The sequence below is a fragment of the Buteo buteo genome, chromosome 10, assembly GCF_964188355.1.
Source record: "Buteo buteo chromosome 10, bButBut1.hap1.1, whole genome shotgun sequence".
Classification (NCBI taxonomy): domain Eukaryota; kingdom Metazoa; phylum Chordata; class Aves; order Accipitriformes; family Accipitridae; genus Buteo; species Buteo buteo.
The window spans coordinates 652,250-677,933 of record NC_134180.1 but is presented as its reverse complement, the minus strand read 5'-3'; the positions used below and the strand labels follow the sequence as shown (position 1 = coordinate 677,933).

General features: G+C 66.5%; 1 protein-coding gene across 1 annotated transcript; it reads right to left on the bottom strand.

The window, feature by feature from the left end:
* Positions 1-238: 238 nt before the first annotated feature.
* Positions 239-25,606, bottom strand: ARID3A (AT-rich interaction domain 3A). The gene is made up of 9 exons (XM_075037741.1): positions 25,483-25,606; positions 21,583-22,579; positions 20,438-20,759; positions 5,631-5,703; positions 4,389-4,572; positions 3,941-4,188; positions 3,312-3,608; positions 3,134-3,223; positions 239-2,924 (listed from the first exon to the last, which is right to left on the bottom strand). The coding sequence occupies exons 2-9, from the start codon at positions 22,005-22,007 to the stop codon at positions 2,698-2,700; spliced, it is 1,866 nt and encodes a 621-aa protein (XP_074893842.1). The 5' UTR covers positions 22,008-22,579; positions 25,483-25,606; the 3' UTR covers positions 239-2,697.
* Positions 25,607-25,684: the final 78 nt, after the last annotated feature.

Here is a 25,684-nt window from a genome sequence, read left to right as displayed (position 1 = left end):
CTGTGGGGACCATATAGAACCACGGACACCCCACAGCTCTATGGGTATCCCATAGCCCTGTGGACCCTGGACGGGCACCCCCTGGACACCCCCAAGGACAGAAACCCCAGACAACACAACTTTTTTTTTTTTTTTTTAATATTTCTTCAACTTTACAGGGTTACAATTGTCTTAAATATTCTGAAGTTTAAATACAATCTGTATAATAATGTTATTATAAAATGTAAACTTTCAGTGTTTTTATTTTATTTTATCTTTTTTTTTTAATAATCAAAAGTTTCAATACCTGAATGTTTGCAAAACTGAAATATTTCACCGGGGGCCTGGGTGCGCCCAAGGCCACCGCTCTCAGAGGTAGAATGTGGTTTTTATTCTTTTTCTTTTTTTTGTCTTTTGTGGTTTTTTTTCTTTTTCATTTTTTACCTGAGTTAAGATATGCACGCTGGGTAAATGCGTCTGCAGCTGTGTCCGTTCCTTTTTTTCTTTCCAAACCCCAGAGAAACTGATTTAGGCTTTTTTTTTTTCTTTTTTAAATCGATATGCAAAAAGAAAAATAAAGTGGAAGGTAATACGCTCTCAAAAAAAAAAAAAAAGAAGAGGGGGAGGGAAGGGGGGGGAATAAAAATAATTAAAAAAAAAAAACAACCAACCCAAAACAGTGACTGTACAAATGCAAAAACTCACTAAGAAAATCTAATGCCCACCCTGGGCATGAGAAACACCCCCTGGGATTTCTCCTTGTGGGGAGCTGGGCTGGATCCTAACAGCAGCAGGAGCCGGACGGAACCCCCCCCCGGCCCCCCCCCAAGGGATGGGGTTCACGGAGCCACCAAGGGGCATTTCCAGCTCTGGAGACGGGGGGAAAAAAGGCTGGGGGGAAAAAAAAAAGGCTGGAAAAAACCCAAATCCCCTGAGATCACCGCTTCCCCAAGCAAAAAAAAGGGGGGGGGGCATCCACCAGCGTGGGACGCCCCCCCCAGGCAGCTGGGGAACGGGGGAAAAAAACCCTGTGCTCGAGGTTGAAACCTGAGGAATTGAGATACCGAGTTGTGTGGGGGAGTGGGTTTCGGTATCGGGTCGCGATTGTGTCTCACGCAGATGTGGGCGAATGTTTGGGGGGGGGGGGAGCAGGCAAAAAAAGGTCTAAAAAAATTGCAAAAAATTGAAACCTGGCCGGCTGGAGAGATAACGATGCTTCAAATAAATCCTCAGGGCTGGAGCTGAGGGATGTGCCGGAGGTTCCGAAGGACGCTCCCGTGTCATTCAGGACCTCCAGAGCATCCCACAGCCCCCCCCAAGCATCCTCATCCTGGATATGAGCTCCTGCATCCCGTTGCTAAATTGGGTATTTTATGCCGGTCCCCTCTAGAAACACCCTCACCCATACATCACTCGGATCCTGCTTTTACCAAGCTGCTTATTTTTGGAGGAAAATATGCCCAAGTTGGCTTTGCACAGTAGTATTGGGGGGGGGAAATAAAGAGTTGCTGGTGCAGCCCAGCTCCTGGCCCCGCTTTCCCCCCCCAACCCCGTGGGGATGGTGGGTGGGATGCAGGGGGGAGCATCCTGCCTTCGCTGAGCAAATCGGCCCCGCGGTAAAGCCCGGATTGCCGCTGCCGCTGCAGTTTAATGACAGCCCCCCTCCCTGGCATGGGTTGGGGGTTTGGGGGGGGGGGGGCAATGGCTTTCAGCTCGATTTTCTCTGCTGAGAAAATAAAGCAACAGCCTGAAAGCAGCGGGTTCCCAGGGAGGTGCCGGCCAGGCAGGAAGGGCAGCAGGACAGGCAGTGGGACTGGCAGCGTGCCCCCTGCCCCCAAAGGTGGGCAAAGACCCCCAGCCCCTGCACAGAGACTGGGGAAACTGGAGGCTGGGGCGTGCAGGCAAGCTGCCCGTGCCGGGGGCTGCCAGCTCTGCCCGCTGCCGGCACAGCCCGGCCGGGATGGGACCCCTGGCCCCGTACAAAGCCCCGGGGTCCCGGGGCGCCCATGGGGTTCCCAGGCGAAGGAGCAGAGCTGGACCCGGCCACCGACAACGAGAGGAGAGGAGAAAGGAGGTTACGCGGTTTCCAAGCTCCCGTTTCCCTGATGAACGCTAATATATATCATTTGCATGTTAAAGTTCGATTCTTTTCTTTTCTTTTTAGAGAATAAAATAGAAGCTATTTACAACAAAACAATCAAACAACAACCTCTTAAAATCCCATATAGTGAGTGTAGTTCTCAAAATAAAGGGGGAGGGAAAAGGATCTAAATGAATAAAATATCTCCCGATTTCCAATTTTTTTTTTTTTTTATCTTTTTTTCCTTTAGAGAGTGCCGGGGGGTTTCACTAAAGCTCGCGTCGGCAGGCGTCCGTGCGTCTGTCTGGAGGTAACACGAGTTAAAAAATAATAATAATAATAATAATAATAAATGTACAGTGCAAAGTGTGATGTGAGTGAGGTAAACGGTCCCGGACTGGCGCGGCGCAGCGGGACAGCCGGCGCCTCTGGCAAAACCCCCGGGCTAAAGCTTTTCTGCCTCGCAAAGGAAAACCCAACAACACGAGAACAAGGGCAGAGCCCGGCCAGATCCCGGTGAGACCCCGGCCCCCCGCACCCCGACGGCTGCCAGGCAAGGGCTGGCGGGGCGAGCTCTGCCCCCCCCCGCCACAGCTGCTGGCTCTGGCGAAGGGGAAGGGGCCGGGGAGCCGGGGGCATTAAGGCGAAGCGTTGTTGGAGGTAGAGCTGGGGGGCACGGCCAGGCTGGCCGGGGCCGCGGGGGGGACACTGCCGCCGCCGCCGCTCCCCACCCCGCTGCCGCCACCAGTGCCGCTGCTCCGGCTGCCGCTGCTGCCGCCGTTGCCTTTGCTGTAGGCAGAGGAGGGGAGCGAGGAGGAGGAGGAAGAGGAGGAGGAAGGGCCGGGCGTCTGGGCGAACAGCACACCTGGGGAGAGAGCAAGGGGCTGAGCCGGGGTACGGCACGGCTGTGCCAATGCTGCCTACCCGCACCGCGCCCGCAGCCGAAAACGGGGCGAATGCCAGCAGGAGCAAGGCCAGGTGGTGCGCGGTGGTGGCAGCAGCAGCGGGGGCCGCTGGGGACGGCAGAGGTCAAGCAGCCCCCGGCCGGCGCCGGCGGCGGGCAGAGCCCCTCACCTGTGTAGACGATACCGTTGATCTCAACCGACATGCTGATGCTGTTGGTGCCGTTGCTGCTCAGGCTGGTGGCGGAGTCCTGGCGGTTCTCTGCCGGGGGAGAGCCGGGTTACGGACCCCGCCGGGACCAGGGGCCGCGGCAGCTCTGCCGGGGCGGGGGGCCAGGGCTGGCACTGACCTGGCGAGCGGGTGCCCTGGCTGTTGATGCGGATGCTCATGGGCAGCTGGGCCGTCATGGCCAGGAGGTTCTGCTGCAGCGCCCGCTGCATCAGCCGCTGCTGCTCATCCGTCACCAGAGCCATCTTCTTCTCCGGGGGCTCCCCCGACTCCAGCTTCTCCCGCAGCTGCTCCAGTGCCGCGGCTTGGGCGGCCGCCGCCACCTGCACCGCGGCCGCCTGGGCTGCCACCACGGGGTGGCCGGCCAGCGAGACGGGGAGCCGGCTGGGCATGGAGATGGGGATGGGGGAGTCCTCCTCTGCAGGGGCAGAGCGGGCGGTCAGGGATGCGGGGCACGGGGACAGGTGGGTGCCATCACCCCGGGGTGTCCCCGGCCCTGGCACAATGGCTCAGGGCCCCTCTGCACCTTGTCTCCGTGCCGGGGGCTGCCTGGCACCTCCTGCCCCTCCAAGAGCCAGAGCAGGGTGACCGGAGTCAGGGTCCCCGAAACCAGCCCCGGTGTCCAGGGCCCGGGTAGGGACGGGAGTGTGACCCCCCGCCCGCGGCGCCCAGCTCTGCCCCTTTTGGGGCTGCGTCCCTGGTGCCAGGACGGGGCTCAGCCCACAGCCCAGACCCCACGGCGGCCTTTACCTTTCTTGATCTTCTGGACGGGAGCGATGGACCCGCCGTTGGTGGCGGAGGCCAGCCCCAGCGCCGGCACTGGCAGCTTGGGGGAGGAGAGGAGGCCATGGGTGCCGCCGGGCGAGTAGGTGAAGAGGGAGCTGCCGAAGCCCTGCCGGCGGCCCTCCCGCCGGTTGCTGTCGATGGCTGCCTGCAGCTCGTTGGGGTTGCTCAGCCCTCGCTTCTCACATTCGTAGGGGTACAGGTACTTCATGTACCTGCCGGCGGAAAGGGACGGGGATGGGGATGGTGATGGTGACATGGCGGCTGGGCACCCCCTGCCCGTGTGCTGCCCCCTCCCTCCCCACCGTCCCCGTGCCCAGCATCCCACGCAGGGCAGAGGGAGCATGGGCAGCGCCGATCCTGCCGGAGGATTCCCCCCCGCCCCAGCCCACCGCGCTGAGCCCCCGCCGCTCACTGGGTGCGCAGGGTGAAGGCAGCGCTGGTGATGGAGGTGGGCAGGTTCAGCCCCTTGGTGATCTCCCGCCACAGCTTCTTGTTGATGACCTCCACCAGGCCGCCCTTCTCCGTCACCAGTGTGTACAGCATGTACAGGTCCAGCACCTGCTTGGCCATGATGGGGATCCGGTTGACGGGGGTCCCTGGGGAGCGGGGGGAGGAGAGAGCGGGTCTGGGCTGCTGCTTTCTCACCCCCGGGCAAAGAGGGGGGGAAGCTGGCGAGACCCCCCCGTGAGGCAGCGCAGGGGTCAGGGGGCTCCCGCTCCTCCCTTCCCTTCCACCATCACCTTCTTTCCCCCTTGGGACCTCCCCCCCCCCGCTGCCATCTCGCTGAGCATCAGCCCCACGCACAAAGGAAACAGAAACTCGCAGTTTTCAGCCACAGCCCCCAAAATGGGGCCGAGCGCGGTTTCTCAGGCTGAGGTCGGCGGCACCCGGCAACACAAGTTATTTATAACGGTGGCAGCGCTTCCCGGCCGCGAGGGTCCCGCCGAGCCGGGGGCCGCACGTACATGGCGGGGGTTCATCCCTCCAGTGACGGGGAAGGGGCTGCAGCGTCTCCTCCCTCCCGGGGGTCTCTGCCCTCCCGGCACCGGTGGGTGAGGGGGCTCAGGGAGGGCCCCGGTGGGACGCAGCCAGCACCGGGCCAGTAGCTCCCCGGCCCCCCCGCGCACGCACACGTGCTTCCCCCAACGCCTGCCTGACAAAAGGCTGAAGGCAGCGATGCGTCAGCATTTCCAGCGCTGTTTTCCACGCAGGAACCAGACCCTCGACCAGGCAAACGCTTCGCGTTCAGCCCTTTCCACCCTCCCGGCCCCCCCCTCAGCCCTGCGCCCAGCCCCTGCCAGCCAGGGCAGAGCGAGAAGGCAGCGAGGGGCTTCATCCTCTGCAATAACCCAGGGAAAGGACGGTGGGGGGAGGCAAAGCCAGGGGCAACGTGTCCAGGAGGGGCCAGACCCTGTGGGGAAGGGGCCGCAGGTCCCGGATGCGACGGGCGCGGGGAGTGGGGCCGGGCAAGGGGGGGCCGCAGGCGCCGGATCCAGCCCAGCAGGTTTGACCCCGCTGTGCAAAGAGGTTAAAAATTAACCAGCGGGCCAGCCGGAGCTGTGACCTCGGGGTTGTAACGAGGGGCGAGGAAATGAGCCCCCGGCCCCGGGAGGGCGTGGGGAGGGAGCTGGGTGGGCGTGGGGGGGGGGCTCACCTCGCTTCTGCATGAAGCTGAAGAGGTCGTCCAGGAACTCCTTCCTCCTGGGGTCACCGTCCAGCTCGTACAGCTGCGCAACGAGAGAAGACAAACGCTCAGAAAAAACCCTACCCGTGCCCCCCGCTGCCCGGAGAGCCCCGACCCTCCCGAAACTGCATCCCTGGGGCCTGAGCCCGCCAGCCTGAGCCGTTCAGCTCGCAAGACGCCAAATGCCTCAGGGGCGTCCCTGCACAGAGCCATGGGGTCAGCTTGGGGCTGACCTGTGCCCGCACCCCGGCAGGAGCCCCGGGACGGCAATGCCATCCCCTGCCTGCCCTGCTCAGAGCTCGGCCCCGAAACACCGGTGCTGAAATTGCAGCATTGCCCCACGCCTCACCCGCAGGCCGGAGCGGCTCCCACACTGCAAGTGCCGTGATCGGCCCCCAGCTCCTCCCGGGAACACCGATCCCGGTTATTTTTAGCATCTGCCGTGCGCTCGGCACAGAGTGGAGCAACGCTTCGGCATGATCCATCCTCTGCACCTGCAGTGCTGGAGGGAGCCAGTGCCGGGAGCCAGCGTCAGGAGCCAGCGAGCTTGTGGGCCACGGTGCACAATCACGTGCCATGGTGCACGCTCGTGTGCCACGGTGCACGCTCGTGCCTCCTGCGGTGTGCTGAAAGGGGGTCCCTGGGGGTACAGACCCAGCAAACGAGGGCCGTAACGAGGCAAGGAGGGTGCTGAGCTGTACCCGGTTGCAGGACACCCTCCCAGCTGTGGCATGCCACTGGCTGCCATGCCGCCTGGCAGAGCCTGCTCCCCTCTGCCTGGTGAGGCTGGCACTGAGCGTGGGCTGCCCCGGTGAGGCTTTGTGCCCATCGGACAGTGGCCATGGGGCTGGCCCCCTCTCCTCCTGCTACAGCGTCTCCCCCAAGGCTTCCATGCTGCCCAAGGCACAGCTGCCGGAGCAAACCCGGCAGGATGAACCCCACCACGCCACACCGCGCTACGCAGCCGGGATGTGTCTTTCTGAGCTGGGGCAGGCAGACCCGGGCAAGGCTTGTGGCACGGCTGCGCCTCGAGCACCCGTTTCTGCTGGGGCAGCTTTTGTCAGGACCCCACCCCGCGCCCGACAGCCCGGCACATTCCTGCCTGATTTATGGCGGCAGGATCTGCTGGCCTGAGCGTCCCGGCACGCAGGCAGGCACGCCACGCCGGCTCTGCCTCTCCCCGATGCTGGTAGCCGAAGTCCAGCATGGTTTCTGCCCGGAGGTGATGGCTGGTGGATAATCCTCCCCTGCAGGAGGGGTTTCAGAGCTAGGGCTACGCGGGGCAGGTGCTGCCCGGACGCTGCGGGGATGGATGTCGCAGCCCTCGCCCCGGCTCCGCCACCCCTGGCCCCTCGATGCTGAGCGGCTCCCGTTTTTCTCAATGACAACTTTGAACAACTGCCAGCAGTGCCGCGGCGGCCGGGAGGGGGGCTATAAATATTACCACGTAACCCACCAGGCACGCACCGCAGGGCCGCCAACCGCACGGCAGCAGATCAGCACGTTAACCGGGTCACCGATACCCCGGCTGGTCCCGTGGGCATGCTCGGCATGGCACCCCGGCGGCAGTGGGACCCGCGGGTGGGCAGCCGTCGCCCCGGCTGTGAGCAAGGGGTGCGAGCCCCATCCTCCCACCGCCCCCCAGGGAGGATCCGGATCCCGCAGGGCTGAACAACTCGCCGGCCGGCACCGATCAAAAGGATCAATGGGGCCGCGCGATAAGAGGGGCAGGGCGCTGCAGGAAAGCCATAAACCCCCAGTTTCCCTGGAAACCTCGCAAGGCTCGCCTGGCCCCCAGCAAACCCCAGGGAAGGGGCAGGAATCGCCATCACTGCTGGCTGAGACCCCTCAAAGCCCCTCTCCCACCCCAGCACCCTGCCAAGGGGTCCGGTGTGCAGGGGGAGCCCGGAAGGACCACGGCACAGGGGAAGCGGAGCGGTGCCCCCCGGCAGGGCAGGGGTGGGACACGGCACAGGGGGCACCACCGTGGTTTTTCGGACTGAGCCATGCAGGCTGCTCCCGACCGCCCGAGGGATGTTGGGCCGGCGCCAATCCGGCCTCCCCCCGTTTCCTTGAGTGGCTCCGAAAGCCGCATGCAGAGAAAGGGCTTCCCCTGCACCCGCCGTAGCGGCACGATCCTGAGGGGTGCTGAGCCTCCCGCCTGCAGCTCCACCACCCGCAGCATCCCTGCTGCCCCCCATGGTTAACCCCAAGCCTAAACCCCCCCTGCGCCCCATTAACCCCGCTAATGGGGCGACAGCCCTGCTTACGCAGCAGGAGCTGGGGCAGAGGCTGCAGCCTCCCAGCACCGCGGCAGAGATGCTGCACCCCAGCACCACGGGGACCCCCAACCTGCAGGGCGGCACCAGTGCTGCCGCGGCTCCTGCGTGTCAGACACAGGAGCAGCAGGCGGTGTGCCGGGCAGCTGGGGCACGCTCAGCCCACCCGGGGGATTAAATACAAACCTGGGGGGGAGAAGTGCTGTGGTGCAGTGGAGGGGACGGGGGGCTGGAAAACCATTGCCCTCCTGCTTGGGAGAAAGGGAAACGTGAAAAAACAGAAGTGCTGGCAGCATGGGACCATGCCCCCGGCACTGGCAGGGTTTCGCCCGTCCCCAGGGAGAGCTGGCAGCGGCATTGGCCTCAGCCCCCGTGCCGTCCCTGGGGCCTGGGGTCCCGAATCACGGCAGGGCACGAGCATGACCGGCCAGCACCAACCGTGGAGCCATCCTGGCGCATCGCAAGGGGGTCATGAGCAACCTATTAACCTGCAGAGCTCTAAAAATCGATCAGCCGTTTATGAAAACACTGGTTCATTCAATTTTTATAAAGACAGCTCTTAAATAAAGCCGCTCTCCCCCAGCTGCAGGTGGGAGCTGTGGCTGCACTTTGGAAGGGAGAAAGGTACCGGTTCATTTACTGCCGCGACCCCCCCCAGCCATGGGCCCCCCCCGGGCTCAGTCCCGAGGGGAACGGACGCGTTTAAGAGGATGAAAGAAAATTAACCGTCAGCTGAGGAAAGCGTGTGCCGGCCGGGTCGCGGGGATTAGCAGCAGCAGGCGGGCGGCTGTCCCGTGTGCCGTCCTTCCACATGCCCCCCACCGCCCGCCGGCCGCGGTGGTCCCACGCCAAACTCCACCGGCTGCAGCCACTCTCCCCCCCATCCCCAGCCGGGACAAAGCCACGGCGGGTCACCGGGGCCGGCGAGCAGAGGGAGCCCCGTTCCTGCCCAGTGCCCTCAAGGCCCTGCCGGCACACCCAGCCGCAGCTGCCGGGCAAAGGACGTTTCGCAAACTGCCGCTCGTGGTTACCAGCGCGATTTCGACAGCTCCACCACGCTCCACTGCTGCTCGCTGGCTGCTGCCACCCTGGAGCAGGGAGAGGGGCTCGGCCGGGCCAGGGTTCCCCTGTGCCGGGCGCTTCCCCAGCTGCAGCCCCGAAGGTCCCCCCACACCCTCATCCGGCTCTGCCGCCGCCAGCAGAACCGCCTGGTGCAAGGGCAGCTTCCCAGGGAGCTTGGCCAGCAGTGCCGCGAGGCGAGGACGTGCCCCACCGTGGCCGGGACGTGCCCTGCCTGCACCGCGGTGGGCACTGCGTGACCGAGCGGCACCCGCCGAGCTGCCCCTGTCCCCCCTCGCTGCCCGGGCACAGGCAGAGACGTGGAAGGGGGCAGAGATGAGCGACTTCCAGCAGCCCCTCGCAGGATTTCCTTGCATTGACAGCATCCCGGCTCTGCCGAGACACCTCGCTGGCAGCCCGCAGCACTCCTGCGCCGCCGAGGACGCAGCAGAGGAGCCGCGCGCCCCACGAACACCGAGAGGCAGCGCGGGCATCATAGGAAAGCTTAGATATCGGGTCTCAAAATAAAAATTGAGGAACAGAAACATGTTCCGGTTTCAGCAGCGTGCGAAACTGAGCGCGCAGCCGGGCTCGGCACAGACCGGCTGCCGCTGGCACCACCGGACCGAAATCAGCAGGTGCTGATCCCTGGCTGGTGCCGGTGCCCTGCCTGCGGCGCTCGAGCACGGCTTCTGCTCGGCACAAAGCATGGTTCCTCGTTGGGGAAGCGCGGGCGGAGGCGGCGAGGCTCAGTGCAAAGGTAACGCCAGCCGCCGGGCAGCGAGCCGCGGGGAGAGGCCGCCCTGCCGCCGCTGAGTCAATAGATTTACATTTCGTAATTAGGGAGGCCGCAGGGAGGTGGAAACGACTTAATCTGTAACGCAGCTGCCCCAAGAATATCCTCTTACCATGGGGAGGCCACCCGGCCGTGCCGCCCTGCCGATGGGTCCCCACGGCGAGAGCGTTGTGCCAGGGTATGCCGCAGCACGGCCGACCCCAGCCCGGCCAGGGGGATAGGAGATGCCGCCCACCGCCCCGAGAGCCCCCCGGGCTGGGGGATCCAGCCCCGCACACCCAATGCTCCCAGTGCTCACCCAGCACAGGGCAAACACCCGGCGCTGCCAGCACAGCTGTCTCTGTGCCACGGTGCCCGACCCACCTCGACGCCGGTGCAAGCCCCCATCGGCCCCAGCCCTCCGACCTTGCGGCCGGCTGAGGACAAGGTGCCAGATGGCCGTTGCCAGCAGATATATAATTAAGTGGAGGAGGAATTAGGAAGGTGGTGAGCGGGCGGCACTGACCCTGCACCCCAGCGCCCCGGCAGGATGCCGGCCCGGCGTTTGGTGTGGATGACCGGATTAACGTTTCAAACCAGATTACGGGAAAATCCCAACCCGTTGGCTTTCAAAGGACTGGCGAGGAGGCGGCCCCTCGGCAATGCCAGGAATGCAGGAGAGAGCCCTCGGCACGGGAGCGGTGCGTGCCTGGGGTCTGCCGGGAGGGACCAAGATAACCGCCCCCCCCACCAGCAGCCCACCGCTCCCCTGCTAACAGCCCCCCCTGACTGCGGGCAAGGAGGGCAATTAAAGCACGGAGGGGAAGCGCCATTTAATGAGGCTCCAAGAGCGCAGTCCCGGTAATGCCGGGGCTTATGCCTGAGTCACGCGAGTCCTTCCATCAGCAGGAGCCTCCATGCCCGCCCCGTCAGGCGTCACAGGGACCCCCCGACCAGAGAGCAGGGGTCTGCACAGCTGATGCCGCAGAGGAGCCTGTGTCCCAGTGCCCCGAGCCAGCGTCCCATGCCCGAGCTAAAAACAACCCCCCCCACCAGCTTGGTTCCGGGTTTTCAAGCCTCGGGGATTAATTTTCAAGTTTCTTTTCCATCGCCAGGAAGTCTCAACACTCTCAGCTTTCCTCCCTTCTCTTCAAAACCGGTTTGGGACGTGTGTGCCGTGAGCCGGGCTAGGGGGCAGACCCCCAAGGGCCACTGTAGCAGAGACAGGGGTGCTGGTGGCAGCCCCTCCAGCGGGGCCAACCACATTCCAGGGGCTAAAAAAGCCTGAACTTCTGTATTTAGGGAAAAAATACAACAAAGGCAGCTGCAGGGGAGAGCCCATCCCGGTGAGGCACCCACGGCAGGTACCAGGGCAAACGTCCTCTCTGATTGATTCCCACCGGGGCGGCGTGACGGGGTTGGGGGGCTCCTTCTCTCTCTCTTTTCTTCCTTCCTTCCTCCGAGCGGCCCCCAGGGACGCGTCCCTTTGTCCCGCTGACAGCCAAGGGGCGACGCCAGGAGGCGGGGGGGAGAGACCGCGCACGCTAACGAGTTATTTAATGAAGAATAAACACGCGGGCTGTGTTTCCCGTCCTGCTCCCGGCCGGCGCATACGGCCCCACGGCCCCTGGCATGCTGGGGCACCAGTCCCGCGCCGATCGCACGCCAGGACCCGCAGTTGGGGCCAGAGGGGTCACTTATTCAGAAAAAGAAAGTAATTTGTAAAAACTAGAGTGAAGGGCTGGTGACGAGCCCTGAAATGAAGTGTTTCGGGTGGTGCTGGTGAGGTGGTTTCCCGTAAGATGGTGGCTGAGTCAGGGCTGGGGGTGCCCAAGGCCACGCAGCCCCTTCTCCAGGCACGGCTGTCGCGGTGAGCGAGGGGCAGCACCGGCACAGCCCCCCCCGAGCACGGGGGTATCGGGTTTGCTGGGGCCGATCCCTCCCAGTGAAGGGCAAAGGGAGAGTCCAGCATCGGCGTAGATCCCACTGCAGATAAAGCGCTCGGCTTAGGGACGGGTCACCTCTCTGTCCCCATCCCTAATCCCCTGCGAGCCCCCCAAAGCACAGCCCCCTCCCTTGGGAAGGGGCTGCCAGGGCGCTGGGATGTGCGCTCCTTCCCCAAAATCCCCAGGGGCGGCCCCCCCCGCCGCTTCTCTCGCCAACTCCGAGGCCAGCCAGGAGCGGGACGGTGCTGCCGGGAGCCTCGCCCGCGCGGGACGGAGCCGGCTCCTGCCGCCGGCGGCCGAGTCCACTGACCGGCCTGGCGGGATTCCTGCCGCCTGAGCATGGCCGGGGCCGCCCGGGGCGGGGGGCCGCTTCCGTGGGGGCAGCCGGGGAGGGGGCTGGGGAGCGCTGGGCTCTCGCCGCCGCGCTTCCGTCGGTACTATTGTTCCTGCCGGTTCCCAGCATTGTCCCCTCTGCGGGTTGGCCCCACTTGGGCCGGGATACGGCCCCACCGCAGGTGCCTCTCCCCACCGGTGCCCCCTCCTCGGGCTGGGGGTTGCGGGACTCGGCGGGCGGCAGATCCATCAGCGCTGCTGTGGCACAGGGATAAGCCCGCTCCCGATCCCCAGCCACTGTCCCAAAGGGCTGGGGATCCTGACGCCACCCGGGCTTCCCCCAGGAACCGCAACCGCCCCCCGAGTGATGCTGTGGCCGCAGCCTGGCCACGGACCCGTGGGGGCCACCCCGACAGATGTGGGGAAGGGGACCGGGACGAGCAGGAGCCCACGGCATCACGGGCAGCATCCCACCCCAAACTGAGCCCCCCTGGCGGAAGGGGGGTCCCACGCGGCTGCTGCGCCCAGCCCTGCCGCCTCCCCGGCCAGGCTGGGGGGAGCAGCCGTACAGACGACCCTGGGGGACGCGGGCCGGTGTCAGCGCCGACACGGCGGGTGTCACCGCGCCGCGGAGGGGGACGTTGAATGGGCGAATTAGTCGCCATTTAACCTCCCTGACCCCCCATTGTCCGTGCGCCGTCGGCCGCCCTCCCCTCCACACTGCGGGGCCGCTCCTGCCCGGCCAGCCAGCAGCCGCCGGGATGCTCCGCGTGGATCTATGTCCACGCACTGGAGCCATCCCGGTGCAGGGTGCCGCCAGGCCCGGACTGACGCCAGCTCCCAGGACGGCTGCGCTGTTGCTGTTTCTCCCCTTCTCGCAGAGGAGGAAGCGAATCCTGCTGCAGTTGCATTCCAGACGACGGTTTCAGTGGGACCTGCTGGGTGGCAGCATGCCGGGCTCAGGCTAAAATAAAAACCAGTTCAGTGTCTGAACGCCAACGCGTGGCACAGGCTGCCAAGAGGTCACCGCCGAGTGGCAGTGGGATGGGGGAGCTGCCGCTCCCCACCAAGCCGGGAGCCGCCGGTCGGGCAGGCGGATGGGGGCCAGCCCGGCAGCGGTGGCTCTCCTGGCCCTCACCGCGTGCGTGCCGGTGCATGCCCTTGACACATGCTCGCTATCGCACTGGACCTTGTGCAAATATTAATTCAGTGGAGTCAGGCAGTGTTGAGAAAGCTCGTCCCAGGGAGTAGCACCCAGGGCCTGGTTCGCACACCGCTGGCGCAGCTCCCCGCCGCCGGCATGGCAGACCCCGGGTTGTCGGCCGAGCTGGAGCCACACGGCACGAATCTGGGGAAACCGCAGCCAGAGCAGCAAAGCTTTTCCTTATGGAAAACCAGTGCAAACCCTTGGGGCACTGAGCGAGCTCCCACCTCGGGCTGTCCCTCCCCGTCTGCCCCCAGACCTCTCCGGGGTGAAGCCCCACAGGGCCGGCAGGTCGAGACCCCCGGGGTGAGGACCCGACCCGGGTGCAGGGGCAGCCGTGCGGGCAGGAGCGGTGGCTGCGTTGGCCCTTGCAGGCAAGCTGGGGTTTAAATTCCACCATATGTAAATGATCGTCTTAGAAAGGGGATCGCTGTAAGCCAGAGCAGATGAGTCACCCGGGGCTTCCACCGCCCGGCCGGGGATTTGTCTAATTGCAAATCTGTTCCTGAAATGCGAGGTCCCACACCTCCGTCCATCCGCAGGACAGCCACTCCGCCAACCCCACCAGCACTCCCCGCTGCGGTGGGGGTCCCGGGGGGGTCCCGCCAGCCCCGCACGCCCTGGCCCTGCCCGCAGGAGCTGGAAGAGGTCCAGCGGCCACAGATGGTTTTGACAGGCAGCCAGCTGTGGGCCGTCAGCCCTGGGAACCATCACCAGAGAGCTGCTCCGGCAGCGCCGAAACCTCGCTGCTTCCTCGCGCCACTGGCGACCCGCAGACAGGAGGGGAGCGGCGGGGGGCACTGCCACAGCACTAGAGTGATGCCAGCTCCGGCAAAGTTGCTGCCCGACCCCATCCCACTGTGGCACCAGAGCAGGCGGTAGCACGTTGCAGGTGTTTGAGTCTCCGAAAGCCAGGTGCCGCTGCCTGAGCCGGGGCTGTGCGGCAGCCGTGGGCAGAGGGGTGCGTGGGCAGGTGGGGAAACCGAGGCAGGAGGTTAAGCCTTTTGCTGAAGGGATTTAGGGCCGGCGCTTGCCTGCATGCTCCTGGCTGCCATCTGTACCAGGGAGAGACCCCTGAGCTGGCTGCTGTGGGGGGACAGGGAAGCCCTTTCCCAAAGAGCCATCACCACAGCAGGGACAGGGACACCCCCTCCCCGCAATACACGTGGGGAGCTGGGACCCCTCCCCGGGGAGGAGTACCCCAGCTGCCGAGCAGCCCCAGCGCAGGGCGGATTATCGTGAGCTCCATCCGGAGCCGGGACCCAGGCACAGGCAGATTAAGTGACCGACTAGAAGGGTCAAGGAGCGGGTCAGGAGCTGAGCTGGGAGCTGCACCCCGAGCCCCCAATCCAGCTGCCCCAGGGGGCTCAGAACCCAGTGAGCGCCAGAGCCAGCGCAGGCAAGTGCGCCATCAGGGACGTGCTGAGGGAAGAGCGGGGGGCTCCCCCCCGTCCCCGAACTGCCACCCGCCCCGGCCCCCGATTGCAGCACGTCCGGCCAGGTCCCAGGACCGGCTGCCATTTCTCCTGCGGTTTGGGCCAGAAATAGGGCGATGGAGCAATGCTGCGCCCTTGCCCAACCGCTCCACTGCCGGGCGGCTGTTTGCTTTGCTGACAAAGGACCTGCTCTCGTCTCTGCTCTTTTTTTTTTTTTTTTTTTTCCCTTCTTCTTTTAAATAAATCCTCATTCCTGTTAGTTCAGCTGTGCTGGAGCTGGGAGGCGGCTGCCTCCTCTGCAGCCCTTGAATCAGCCCAGGGGGCTGGGGCTCTGGGGGGCACACTAGCAGGCAATGCCCAGGCTGGGGTGAGCCGACCCAGCTCCCGAGTCGAGGGGTGCCAGGGGGGACAGTCCACCTGGGAGCAAACAAAATTAGCTGGGCAAAGGCGCTAGCTGGGCACCCGGGGCAGGGGGGACCTGTCCCATGTCCCCCACCTTGTTAATTATCCCAGGTCTCGTTGGGAGAAACGACTTCACATGGTGCCCGGACAGCAGGACCGGCACCCCGCAGGCTGCACGGGCACCCAGGCGTCAGGCTGGGGGAGGCACTCGGCAGCTAAGCCGCTCTCGCCGAGAAGTCCCTGACCCCTGGCCAGGGATCTGGCGGGATTACGGCTCCGGGAATGCTCCCTGAGCGCTGTGAGCCGATTACCAGGCTGGATCGCTGGCCAGGAGCACCTTTCAGCAAGCTGGACGGTGGTGCGGGGCGAGATGGGCAATGGCTGCACCGGGGTCACGGAGGAGGATGTGGCCCTTCTCCCTGGAGGGGTCCACCTGCGACTGAACCACAGCTCCCGGTGCCCTGTCCCGCTCTGGTCCCCTCCTCGCCCCCGTTATCTGCCACCGGCCGGGCCAGGCGCCGCAATCACCTCCTCCCGGCACAGAATCGCCCGGCCGGGGGGGCCCCAGGGCGCTGGCCTTTATCTGTGCCCCTGCCACGCCGCAGCACCCGTCAGAGCTGAACCGCCTTTGGGGTGGGGGGACGGTGGCCCCCGGCCGGGCGATGACACTCGGGTGCCCCTTTCCCCACGCAGGGGCCCCCTCACCCTCCCCGGGGGCAGCTCATCCGCTCGGCTGGCTAATGCAATAAAGCTCTAATCAATATTTTAAAGAAAGTAAATGGGCCCTCGTTAAGAGGCTGCGGGGCTCCCGCTTCCCCGGCCAGCTTCGGGCTTTTTAAAGGAAAATAATCCACGGGAGAAAGGGGTTCAGGGCCCTGCGCCGGGGGCTCTGCTGCCCGCGGGGGCAGAGGGAATCCCCCCCACACCTTAACCGGAGCCCGGGATTTCTGCACAGGGCTCCAAGCCGTGGGGCTTCGGAGGAGAAATGGGCTTTTCCTTGGCTCCTCCAGCTCCTCCCGCAGCTCCCCCAGGAAAATCCCAGCTTCATCTTGCTGGCAACTGCCGCGGCCCTGCCCCGTGCGTGGCCCTGGCTCGTCTCCAGGCCTGGGATCAGGCAGGGTGTGGGGGGGTCCAGTTTCGCCCCCGCCGTGCTGCCTGCCGAGGTTGCAGAGTTGCTTTCGGTTTATTATTTCTTTTTCCCCCAACCGTTGCACTTTGAAACGCCATATCTCGGGGGAGCGCTGCTCAGCGCAAGATAAGGGCTGAGGTTTTCGCCCCCCACATGGCCACCGGTGTGGTTCAGACGTCCCCACTTGGGACAGCTTAAGAAACCTCTCACCCCCACAAAAGCACCAGAACCCTGCCGGCACCCCACCGCCGGCACAGCTGCCCCCCAGCACCGCATCGACTTTAGCCTCCGACACTTCCTGCGAACGGCAGCAGAGACGGAGGGTTAAACATCAGCCTGTGGCACCCCAAAAGGGACACCCCAAAGGGGGCCCAGTGGCTGCTGCAGCCAGGAGGAGCACCGGGAGATGGAACCCCCCCAGCTGCCCTCCCGCGGGACACGGTGCCGGGGTGCACGTGCCCGAGGGAGCGCAGGCAGCCGCTGCCTGTCGCAGGCAGCAGAGGAAACTCCAAAAGGGGCAGAAGCAGGAAACTCCAGCCTCGTGGGCTGCTGACGCACCCAGGGCTCACGCTCCCGGTATTAGTCGGGTGCAGTAATAGCGGTACCGAAACAGAAAGGTCAGGAGGGGGGCTCTCTGCAGGGCAGCAGCAGAACCCCCCCCACGCACTCGCCAGGGCTGGGGCGCGGACATCAAAGCAGGTTTTTCCCCGACAGCCCCACGACAGCAGGAGCTCACCAGCCAGGCATTACGCAGCAGTTTGTGGCGGCACGCAGCAGCGCCGGATTTTTGGCCGGGGTTGGCTGAGCCACTCGTGCTCCGGCGGCTTGTCAAAGCGCAGTTCCCCCCGCGAACATCGCCCTCCAGAGCGACGGCACGATGGCAAATGCCCGTGGAACAAGTCCCAGCACCCAGCCATGGTGCCCTGGGGGGCGGGTGCCAGGGCTCACACCCAGCCCCCCGGCTGCCCACAAGCAGCTGAGACCCCCGTGGCCGAGCCCAGCTCCAGGCCGGCAGCCCGGACACGCCGGCTTTGCCCTGGCCCCCCGGGAACCCGTTGTGCCTTTTGGGGTGAGGTTAGAGATGATCCCAAACCCAAACAAGAGCAAACACGACCCCCAGCCCAGCATGGTGGCAGCATGGGGCGACGTTCCGCCGGACCCCTCCACTCCTGTGCCGCTGCCGGTGGGGCTGTAACAGGCACAAGATCAAAACTAAAGCGAGACTGCCCTCACCGCCGGCCAGCCAAGGAGGACACGGCAGCCATTCCCCACGGAGAGCTTCCTCCCGCCCCAAAAACGCCCCTGTCCGCCCTCTCCGAGGAGCCACCGTGCCCTCGGCAGCCGCTGCCCCCCAAGCCCCCCACCATGCCGGGGGCTCCTTTGTTCTGCTGCCCGCGCCGGCAGCGCCCCGGGTCAGCCGCCGAGCTGACCTCTGCCTGCGCGGTAGCCGTCCCCGGGGATGGGGAGGTGCCACGCGCCAGCTCCCTAACCTCCCTAACCTCCATAACTCTTCCTCGCGCCCTCCCCTTCCTCCCCCCTTGAACTGGGCCCCCTCCTCCTCCCGGCCCCCCGCAGCTCAACCCAGCCGAGCCCCCGGTTTGCAGGAATCTGTCCCAGATGGGTCAATAAAACCCCGCGGTGGAGGACGGGGACAGCCCCCCGGCAGGCATGGGGCACGGGGACTCAGACGGCAGCACTGCCCGGTGAGGATCGCGTCCTCGAGCACAGAGAGAGCCGGACCGGGGACACCAGGGGACCAACACCAGGCTGGGCCATTCACCAGCACCAGCACATCCAGAACTGAACCCAAACTGCAGCCACAGGGAGACCCAGAGAGCCCCAGAGGCAGCGGGGGCCGGACCACCAGCCCTGCGCTGCCTGGGGGGGCCCCGAGCCCACTTGGAGGCAGGGAGAAAGAAATCAGTCACCAGCCTCCCCCAAACCAAGCACACGCAGCCACAGCTCGGCCCCAGAAAGTGCCAGGGGGCCCGGCTCAGCCGACACACGCAGGAGGCTGCACGCTCCCCGCAAGCTTGTGGGAGAGCAGAGGAGCTTCCAGTGCCGAGCGGCGAGGAGCTCCTTTGCAAAAAAAAAAGCGGAACCCCGAAATAGCCCCTTCCTCGAGCAGTGTTTCTCCACCGTGGTGGGAAGGCACAGCACCGGCACGGCCACACACACGTCCCCACCGGCTCTCCCACACAGGGGGACCTGGCCATGGTGCACCAGCACCCCGGTGCTGCCGGGGTTTCCCCTAACGCGCCTCTACCCCGGCAAAGGGGCGGCAGCGGCGGGAGCAGGGGCAGGGGTAACGCATCCCCTGCCAAGCAGCGCCGGGGCCACGGCGGCCGCCCCACGCCGGCACTCGCTGTTTACATTCCTGCTGCTCCTTCCCAGGCTGCGCCGGCCCGGCTGCGCCAGCTGGGCTGGGGCTGGAGCCGGAGCGCTCGGCGGCACGCGCTGGAGGGCGGCCAGGAGGAGCTCCCGGCCAGCGCCGCGCCGAGCAACCCCTTGGCCTGGGTCCAGCGGCCGCGATCCAAGCGCCGGCGCGCTGGCGGGCTGACGTGCCGGGGAAAGCCTCTCCTGGCCGGGCGCTTCGTCTCCTCTCCTCCGCCCACGGCGCAGCGGCAACAGCCGCTTTCCTCCCCTCTCCGGCTGCTTCCACGATTAACCACTGTGCCAGGCTCTCCCTGCAGACCCCGGGGGAGCTTTCCACTAGGAAGCAAAAGGGAGGGAGAGGGGGCTCATCCCCTTTTGCTGGCAAGAGATGGGGAGGGGGAAAAGGATGCGCTGGGACTCGGGCTGGTGTTCCTAAGTGCTGTGGCTGCGGCAGCGAAGCCGGGAGAGTCTACGCCGTGGTCCATGGTACATCTACAGACCGCTGCACCAGCGCGGCATGGTGCAGGCACTGCCAACCACCCAGCCCCGGGTTTTCCCGTTGGATCCTGAGGGCTGCGAGCGAGTGCCGAGTCCCCGGAGCTGGCGCACGTGTCCGGTACGGCACCAAAACGGTGACAAACAGGAAGATCACGGCTGCGGTATCGAAAAAGCCTTTTCACAGATATGAGATCACGTCCCCAGCCCCTCGCTCCCCGATGGCAGGAAGCACAAAAAGAGAGAAACCACAAGAAGAGGAGGCGGCGTGGGTGCAGCGGCACGAGGGATGTGCGGGGCAGAAGCATCCCTCCTTCCCCGCAGCCGGGCAAGAGCGCACCAGGGAGGGCAGCTGCACGCTCCGCGCTTGCTTGCGCTTTCTCTGCCAGCCCCATCATAAAGCTGCCTGCATCCAAATGTGCCGGCAGATCCTGGCAGTCCCTTCCCCCTTTTGGGAAGGATGCGACAGCCCCTGCCCCAAAGGGGCAGGGGCAGGGCCGTCGCATCCCTCCCGAAAGGCCACTGTGTCCCGGCCGCTCCATCTGGGTCCCATCTGCTGCTGTTAGCTCCCGTCCCTTCCCCCAGCCCTAAACTCAGATGTATTTAAACACACACATCAAAGGAGCTGGGCAGCCCCCGGGGAGCTCCGGCTTGCAGCACATTTCCTTCTATTAGCCGAAAGCGGGGCGCAGCGAGCTCCAGCACTGGGAGAAAGCGGGAGCGTGCCTGCCTCCTGCCAGCCCGGCTCAGCCAGCATGGAGAAGGCGGCAGAGGGGGCAGCTGGGGCGCTTTCACCCCGGTTTCACTCTTCAATGGCATTTCGGCAGTGGCAGGGGGGCAGCTCTGTCCCCAAACATTGACGGGGTCAGAGCTGTTCCACCAGGCATCACGCCTGCAGTGATGGGAAGCAAGCCAGGTCCCAACCGAAAACAGCTTGGAGGGTGGGGAAGAGGAAACCGAAGAGTCCCTTCAGATTTGCAAGTTTTTTTCCCATCATTTTCATCAAGAATTCTCCCAGGTCCCTGTGGTGAAACCCATCACACCACCCACCTGCACTGGGGCCAGTGCCACAGTGCCAACTGGGACACAGGATCCCACTGGAGCCACAGACCAAAGTGACAGGGGAGGGGGTGAGGCTGAGCCCAAGCACTAAAACTCCAGAGAAATCCCGCACTTTCTTAGCGGCAATGACGGCAGCTCGATACAAGAACGCTGCCGGAGGTGGCACCGCCAGAGGCATCTCACCGCGGCGAGGACGCAGGGACGCGTGGCAGAGCCGAGGAGCAGGGGAGGGACAGGCACAGGGCAGGGGGGGTGGCACGCGCGTCTCGGCGGGCACCTACTTGCTTGAACTGCTCCTCGTAGGTCCAGTCGCCGTGGTCGGGTGCCGGCGGCGGGGGCTGAGCGTGGCCCAGTCCGGAGGGGAGCCGCTCCTGACCACCCGGCAGCCGCTGCGGCTCGCCCCGGTAGTGCTGGGGTGCCGGGGGTTTGCGGAGCAGCAGGGATCCCGCGCCCGCTCGCACTGCCTCTGCCGAGCTGAGCCCTTCCTCTCCCATGTCTTCCTCTTCCTCATAGTCTTCCTCTTCCTCCTCCTCCTCCTCTTCCTCTTCCTCCTCCTCCTCACCCAGGTCCTCTTCAAAGTCATCTTCATCCCACTTGCCCTTCCTAGAGCAGGGGGAGAGCAGAGATTTGCTCCCGCACTAGGTGGGGGGTCTGGCCCCCCCGACCCGATCCCTATCCCCTGCGGGATGCTCTCCTGCGGTGGCCCAGCTCTCCCCCTGCCCCACAGGCCAGATCCCATCCCTCCAGGTGGGAGAACCTTTTAATGAACCCCCCCTACCTCTAGGCACTCTCTCCCTGTGTCTGAGCAGCACCCGGTGCTGCATGGGCAGAGCACTAAGCCTGCCTGCCCCACAGGAGCCCCACAGCCACGTGGGCTGGGACCACCCACCCGGGACATGGGGAACGCAGCAAAGCCCCAGTGCACCCCGTCAGCGAGTGGCAGCCCCACAGGGCACCGCCGGCCACTGGCATCCCAAGACAGCAGCTCCGACGGTGAACAGGGCTCTGCCAGATGGCTCCCAGCCTGTTCCCTGCCCCGGCAAGGACGTGGGCTGGGAGAAGGCAGCCGCGAGGGCCCTGCATAATTTAAAGCCAGAGCAGGATCCTCTGTCACGGCCCCACGTGGCTCCCTGCGCAGAGACGAAATGTCGCCCCATGCCAGCCCAGCACGAGGAATCACGGCTGCCGAGCCGAGCTGCTGCTCTCAGCAACTCCCGCTCCGGGACGTCCCGACGGTGCTAACCCGCCTCCCTGCCCCGAGCTGCACGAACCCTGCTGCTCGGCACAGCCTCCACCACCGCTCCCCAGCTCCAAAGGGAAGCCTGCGTCCCCGACCAGCCGTGCCAAAACCTGCCGGGGCCGGAACACATCCCTGCCTCTTTCCCGAACCCATAAGAGCTGGTAGTCTGGGCTAGCATATACTCACAGATCCTCCTCCTCCTCCTCAGAGCCCATCTCCTGCTGGTACCCGCCATCCTCCTCCTCCTCCTCGCCGCGCTCCTCCTCCTCCTCCTCCTCCTCCTCGGAGGCCTGGCTCTCGTCTGACAGCCCCGGGCTGGACGAGTGGCTGAGGCCGGCGGCCGCTGCCCGCATGGCAGCCAGGGCAGCCATCTGCGCCCGCTGGATGTGCGCGCTCTCAGGCTCCGCTCCTTCCTCCGAGGGTGCCGGGGCCGGATCCTGGCTGCGGCCCCGGGCTGGGGTGCTGGCGGGGGTCTGCCCCGGGGCCGGCGGGGGCTGCGCGGGGGGCGGCGTGGAGCGCTGCTGCTGCTCCTGCTGCCGCGCTTCCAGAGCCTGCTGCAGCCGCGCGCGCTGCTGCCGCTGCAGGTTCTCCATCACCGCCTGCAGCTTCATGGCTCTGCCGGCAGGCGGGGGGTCCCCGGGGGGGCGGGGGGCGATGCACCCGGGGGGCAACGCCCGGGAGGCGCGGGGGGCAGCGCCCGGCAGGCTGCCGCGCTCCAGCGGGGCTGGAGGCCAAGGCTGGGCAGTGCCGGGGGGGGACAGCCCTGCGAGGGGGCTGCCGGGGCCCGGGGGGGCGGCGAGGGCAGCGGAGGGTCCGCAGCGCCGTCGGGGTGTCAGGGCAGGAATCGCCGCCGCCGGGTCAGGGCAGAAGGACGTGCCCCCCGACCCCCGTCAGTCTTGGCCCGACGTCTCCTTTGCTCAAGGGCTCCGGTGGGAGCCGCGGGCACAGGGCCGCTGGTCAGGATCAGGGTGCTGCTGCCGTCGGTGAACGTGTCCCGGGCAGGTGCTGAAACCTCCGCAGGCTCAATGGGCAGTGGCGGCAGCCCGGCGCATCGCCCCCTCCCTCGCCGACCAGGCACCTTCCGGGGGGCGGCAGTCTCAGGGTCAATGTGGCGTCCCCCCGCTCGGGGCCAGGCGTCCCTAGTCCTCGGCCGCCTCAGCTTCTGGCAGGCGTTGGCGCAAACCTGCCGGGAGAAGTGGAGGAGAGGGTCAGCGGAGCTGCGGCAGGAGCTGATGAGCAGGAAGGAGTTAAAGACAGCGCAGGAGCCTCATTAATCTCGAGCTAATGAGATAGGGAGGCTGGGCCCTGCTGCTGGAGGGGGAAGGGGCCTGCCGGACCCGATAGCCCAGCCTGGCCCTGCAGGCAGCGGATATCAGGATACCAGCACCCACAGATAAGAGACCCACAGGGAGGGCACTGGGAGAGACACCCGGTGCGTCCCCCGCGGGGGGCCAGGGCATGTCCCCACCCGGGGACACCAGAGACGTGGGCAAGGGGAGTGCCGGGCTCCTCGGGATGGCAGGAGCAGGCAGCCACCAGGCCAGTGCCGGGGCACGAGCAGCACCGGGGTCCACACTGCACGGCAGAGGGGCCCCTCGCCCAACAGGGTCCCCAGGTGCAGAGGGGACCCGCGTGTCCCCAGCACTCCAGGGCAGCCTCCCGCGGGACTGGCAGGCAGAGCCTCGCTCCTCGAAACGCTGGCAAACAGGCTCTGCCGTCTGCCCCTGCGAGCTCCCACACTTCTCCCCTTCCCCAGGGGCTGCAGGTCCTCTGGGGCGATGCAGGGCTGCGAGCAGCTCAACTCTGCTTCACCCCGCCGGCAAGCACCAGAAAAAGCGGCACATTACGGCCAGGCCCCGCAACACCCCCACCGCCCTGGCACACCGGCCTGGATCCCCCCCGGCAGCACCGAGCCGCCCCCCCTCGAGGCCCAGTGCAACCAGCAGCCGGCCCCCAGACGGACAGGGCTCCACCAGCAACAACTTCAGCGTGACCTCACCTGCGCCGAAGTCAGGGAGCTCGCTCGCCGCACCACCGCCACGGTAGTGCCACGTACAGGCAGTCACCCTGCTTCTGCTGCCACAGGGCCCTCAAAGGGACCGACCCGGGGCTGGATCCAGGGCCGGCTGTGGACGTGGGCAGCCCCCGCCGCGGGGGCAGGACAGCTGGCAGCACGCGGGAGCCGGCAGCTACGGCACGATCCCGCGAATTCTGGAAAGGGGAACCCGCTTCCATCACGGGCCGGTGCCGCTGCCGATTGGGCGGCCAGGTCGGAGCCGCTTCCCCCGCGCTTCGCTGTGGCGGCGGCCGCATCCGCTCACAGCCCTGCTGCGCTCAGCTCACGCTATGAACGTGCCGTCACCGCGACGGCCCCGGGCTGCTGGCTGCGCCTCAGCCGCCGCTGCTGCCTCCGAGGGGAGCCAGCGCCGGGGCGGCAGGAGCTGGTCAGCCACTTGAGCACTGCCCAGCCTCTGCCCGTGCCTCAGCTCCCCCTCCTCTACCCCAGCCATCTCCATCTTGCCTGCGCGGAGGGGAGGTGTTGGGACCCTCCCCTCTCTGCACAGGCAGGGCTGCCCACACGGGGCTGCCCCGGAGCAGCGGCCACTCGCCGGCCATGGCCGCGCTTCCCGGCACGCAGACATCCTGCGCCACATCTGAACTCCGTCCCCCACGCCTGCGAGAGCCATGAGCAAAACCGGAGCGAGATTTGTCCCAGGCATGTGCTCCTCCGGCCCCGTGCCACTGTGGCTCTACCTTGCCACGAGTTGCCAAATTACTCGGTGCCGGCACCGGTGGTGCCGGGAGCCGGGAACAGAGCTGCCTCCTCAAGCACCCTGGGCCATGGCCGTGCCGGGACCACGCTGCCACGTCCCTGCGGAGAACCGAAGCCCAAGCGCAGCCGGAGCCTGCCGGCACGGCCAAGCAAGAGCCAGAGGACTGTGGCACCCTGGCCTGGCGGCCACAGTGACCTTGAGCCGTGCCCCTTTGTCCCTCCCGGCCGCGGGGGCTCGGTGCCTCCCCGCCGTGCGGGTGGCGCGCGGGGGATTTCGGGCGGCGGCAGCGGCAGCACCCGTGTCCCGCGGGGCAGGTGCTCGAGAGCGACAGCGGCTATGCCGGGCTAAAAATACGCAGCGGCGGGCGGGTGTGTGATGGACGGACGGGGCCTTTGTGCCACCGACACTGGGCCTGGCCACGGCCGGACACCCCCGCCCTCTGCCCCCGGACCCCCGGGCGGGCTCACACCACTGCCTGGGAGGGGGCTCCGAGGGCAGCACCGAGGTTGAAGGGAGGAGGAGGAGGACGGGGAGCCCGGGACCGGTGGGTGCTCATCCCTAGGGACGGACAGGACTGGGGGGGGCCGCGGGAAGGAGCCCCGGGCCGGGCTGGGGGCTCATCCCCGGGGCTGAGCCCGGTCCCGGCCCCTACTCCCGGCGGCACGTGGCACCGGCTGCGCCTCGCCTGGCGTCGGGGCCGGCGGCCCCCGGGGCTCGGGGGGGGGGGGGGTAGCAGACCCGCGAACCGGGGGGGAACGGCCGCCCCCGACACAGAGGAACAAGGCCCGGCTTGGGCCAGCAGCTCCCGCCCGGCCCCGGCCCCCTCCTCCCACCGGAGCCGCGGGAGGCCGCGGGCCCGGGGCTGCCCCGGGCGGGGGCACAGGGCGGCGGCCCCGTCCCGTCACCCCGCTGGAGGCCGCCGGGTGGGGCGGGGGGCTCTAACCGGCCGGGACAGTAACGCCCGCAGGGGACGGAGGGGCCGGGCCGGGCGCGGGGGCGTGCCGGCCGAGCCGGGAGCGGCCGCGGCGGCGGGGGGAAGCCCCGGCCCCGCGTGGGGGAAGCGACCGGTAACCGGCCGCGGGGGGAGGGGGCGCCCCGGTCCCGCCCAGCAACCGGCCGCGGGAGTCCCAACCCGCCCGGGGGACGCGGCCGGTACCCGGTCCCGGTCCCGCCCAGCCCCCTCCCGAGCGCAGGGAGGGGGGGAGGGGGGAAGAACGCGACCCCCGGTAACGGCCGCGGGAGCGGGGGCGTGGGGAGGGGGAGAGTCCCGGTAACGGCCACGGGGCCGGTGTGGCGGCGCGTCCCCGCTTACCCGGTGGAGGCCGTGCGCCGCGAAGCCGCATAGCAGCCGCGGCCGCCCGGGGCTCGGGCTGCGGCGGGGCCGGGGTGCGCTCGGTACCCGCACGGCGGCTGCTCTCCCCGCGGGCGGGCGGCGGGGGGCCCGGCGCCGCCCCGCCCCTTCTCCCCATTGGCTCACCGCACCCTCCACGCCCAACGCCGGCCCCGCCCCGCGT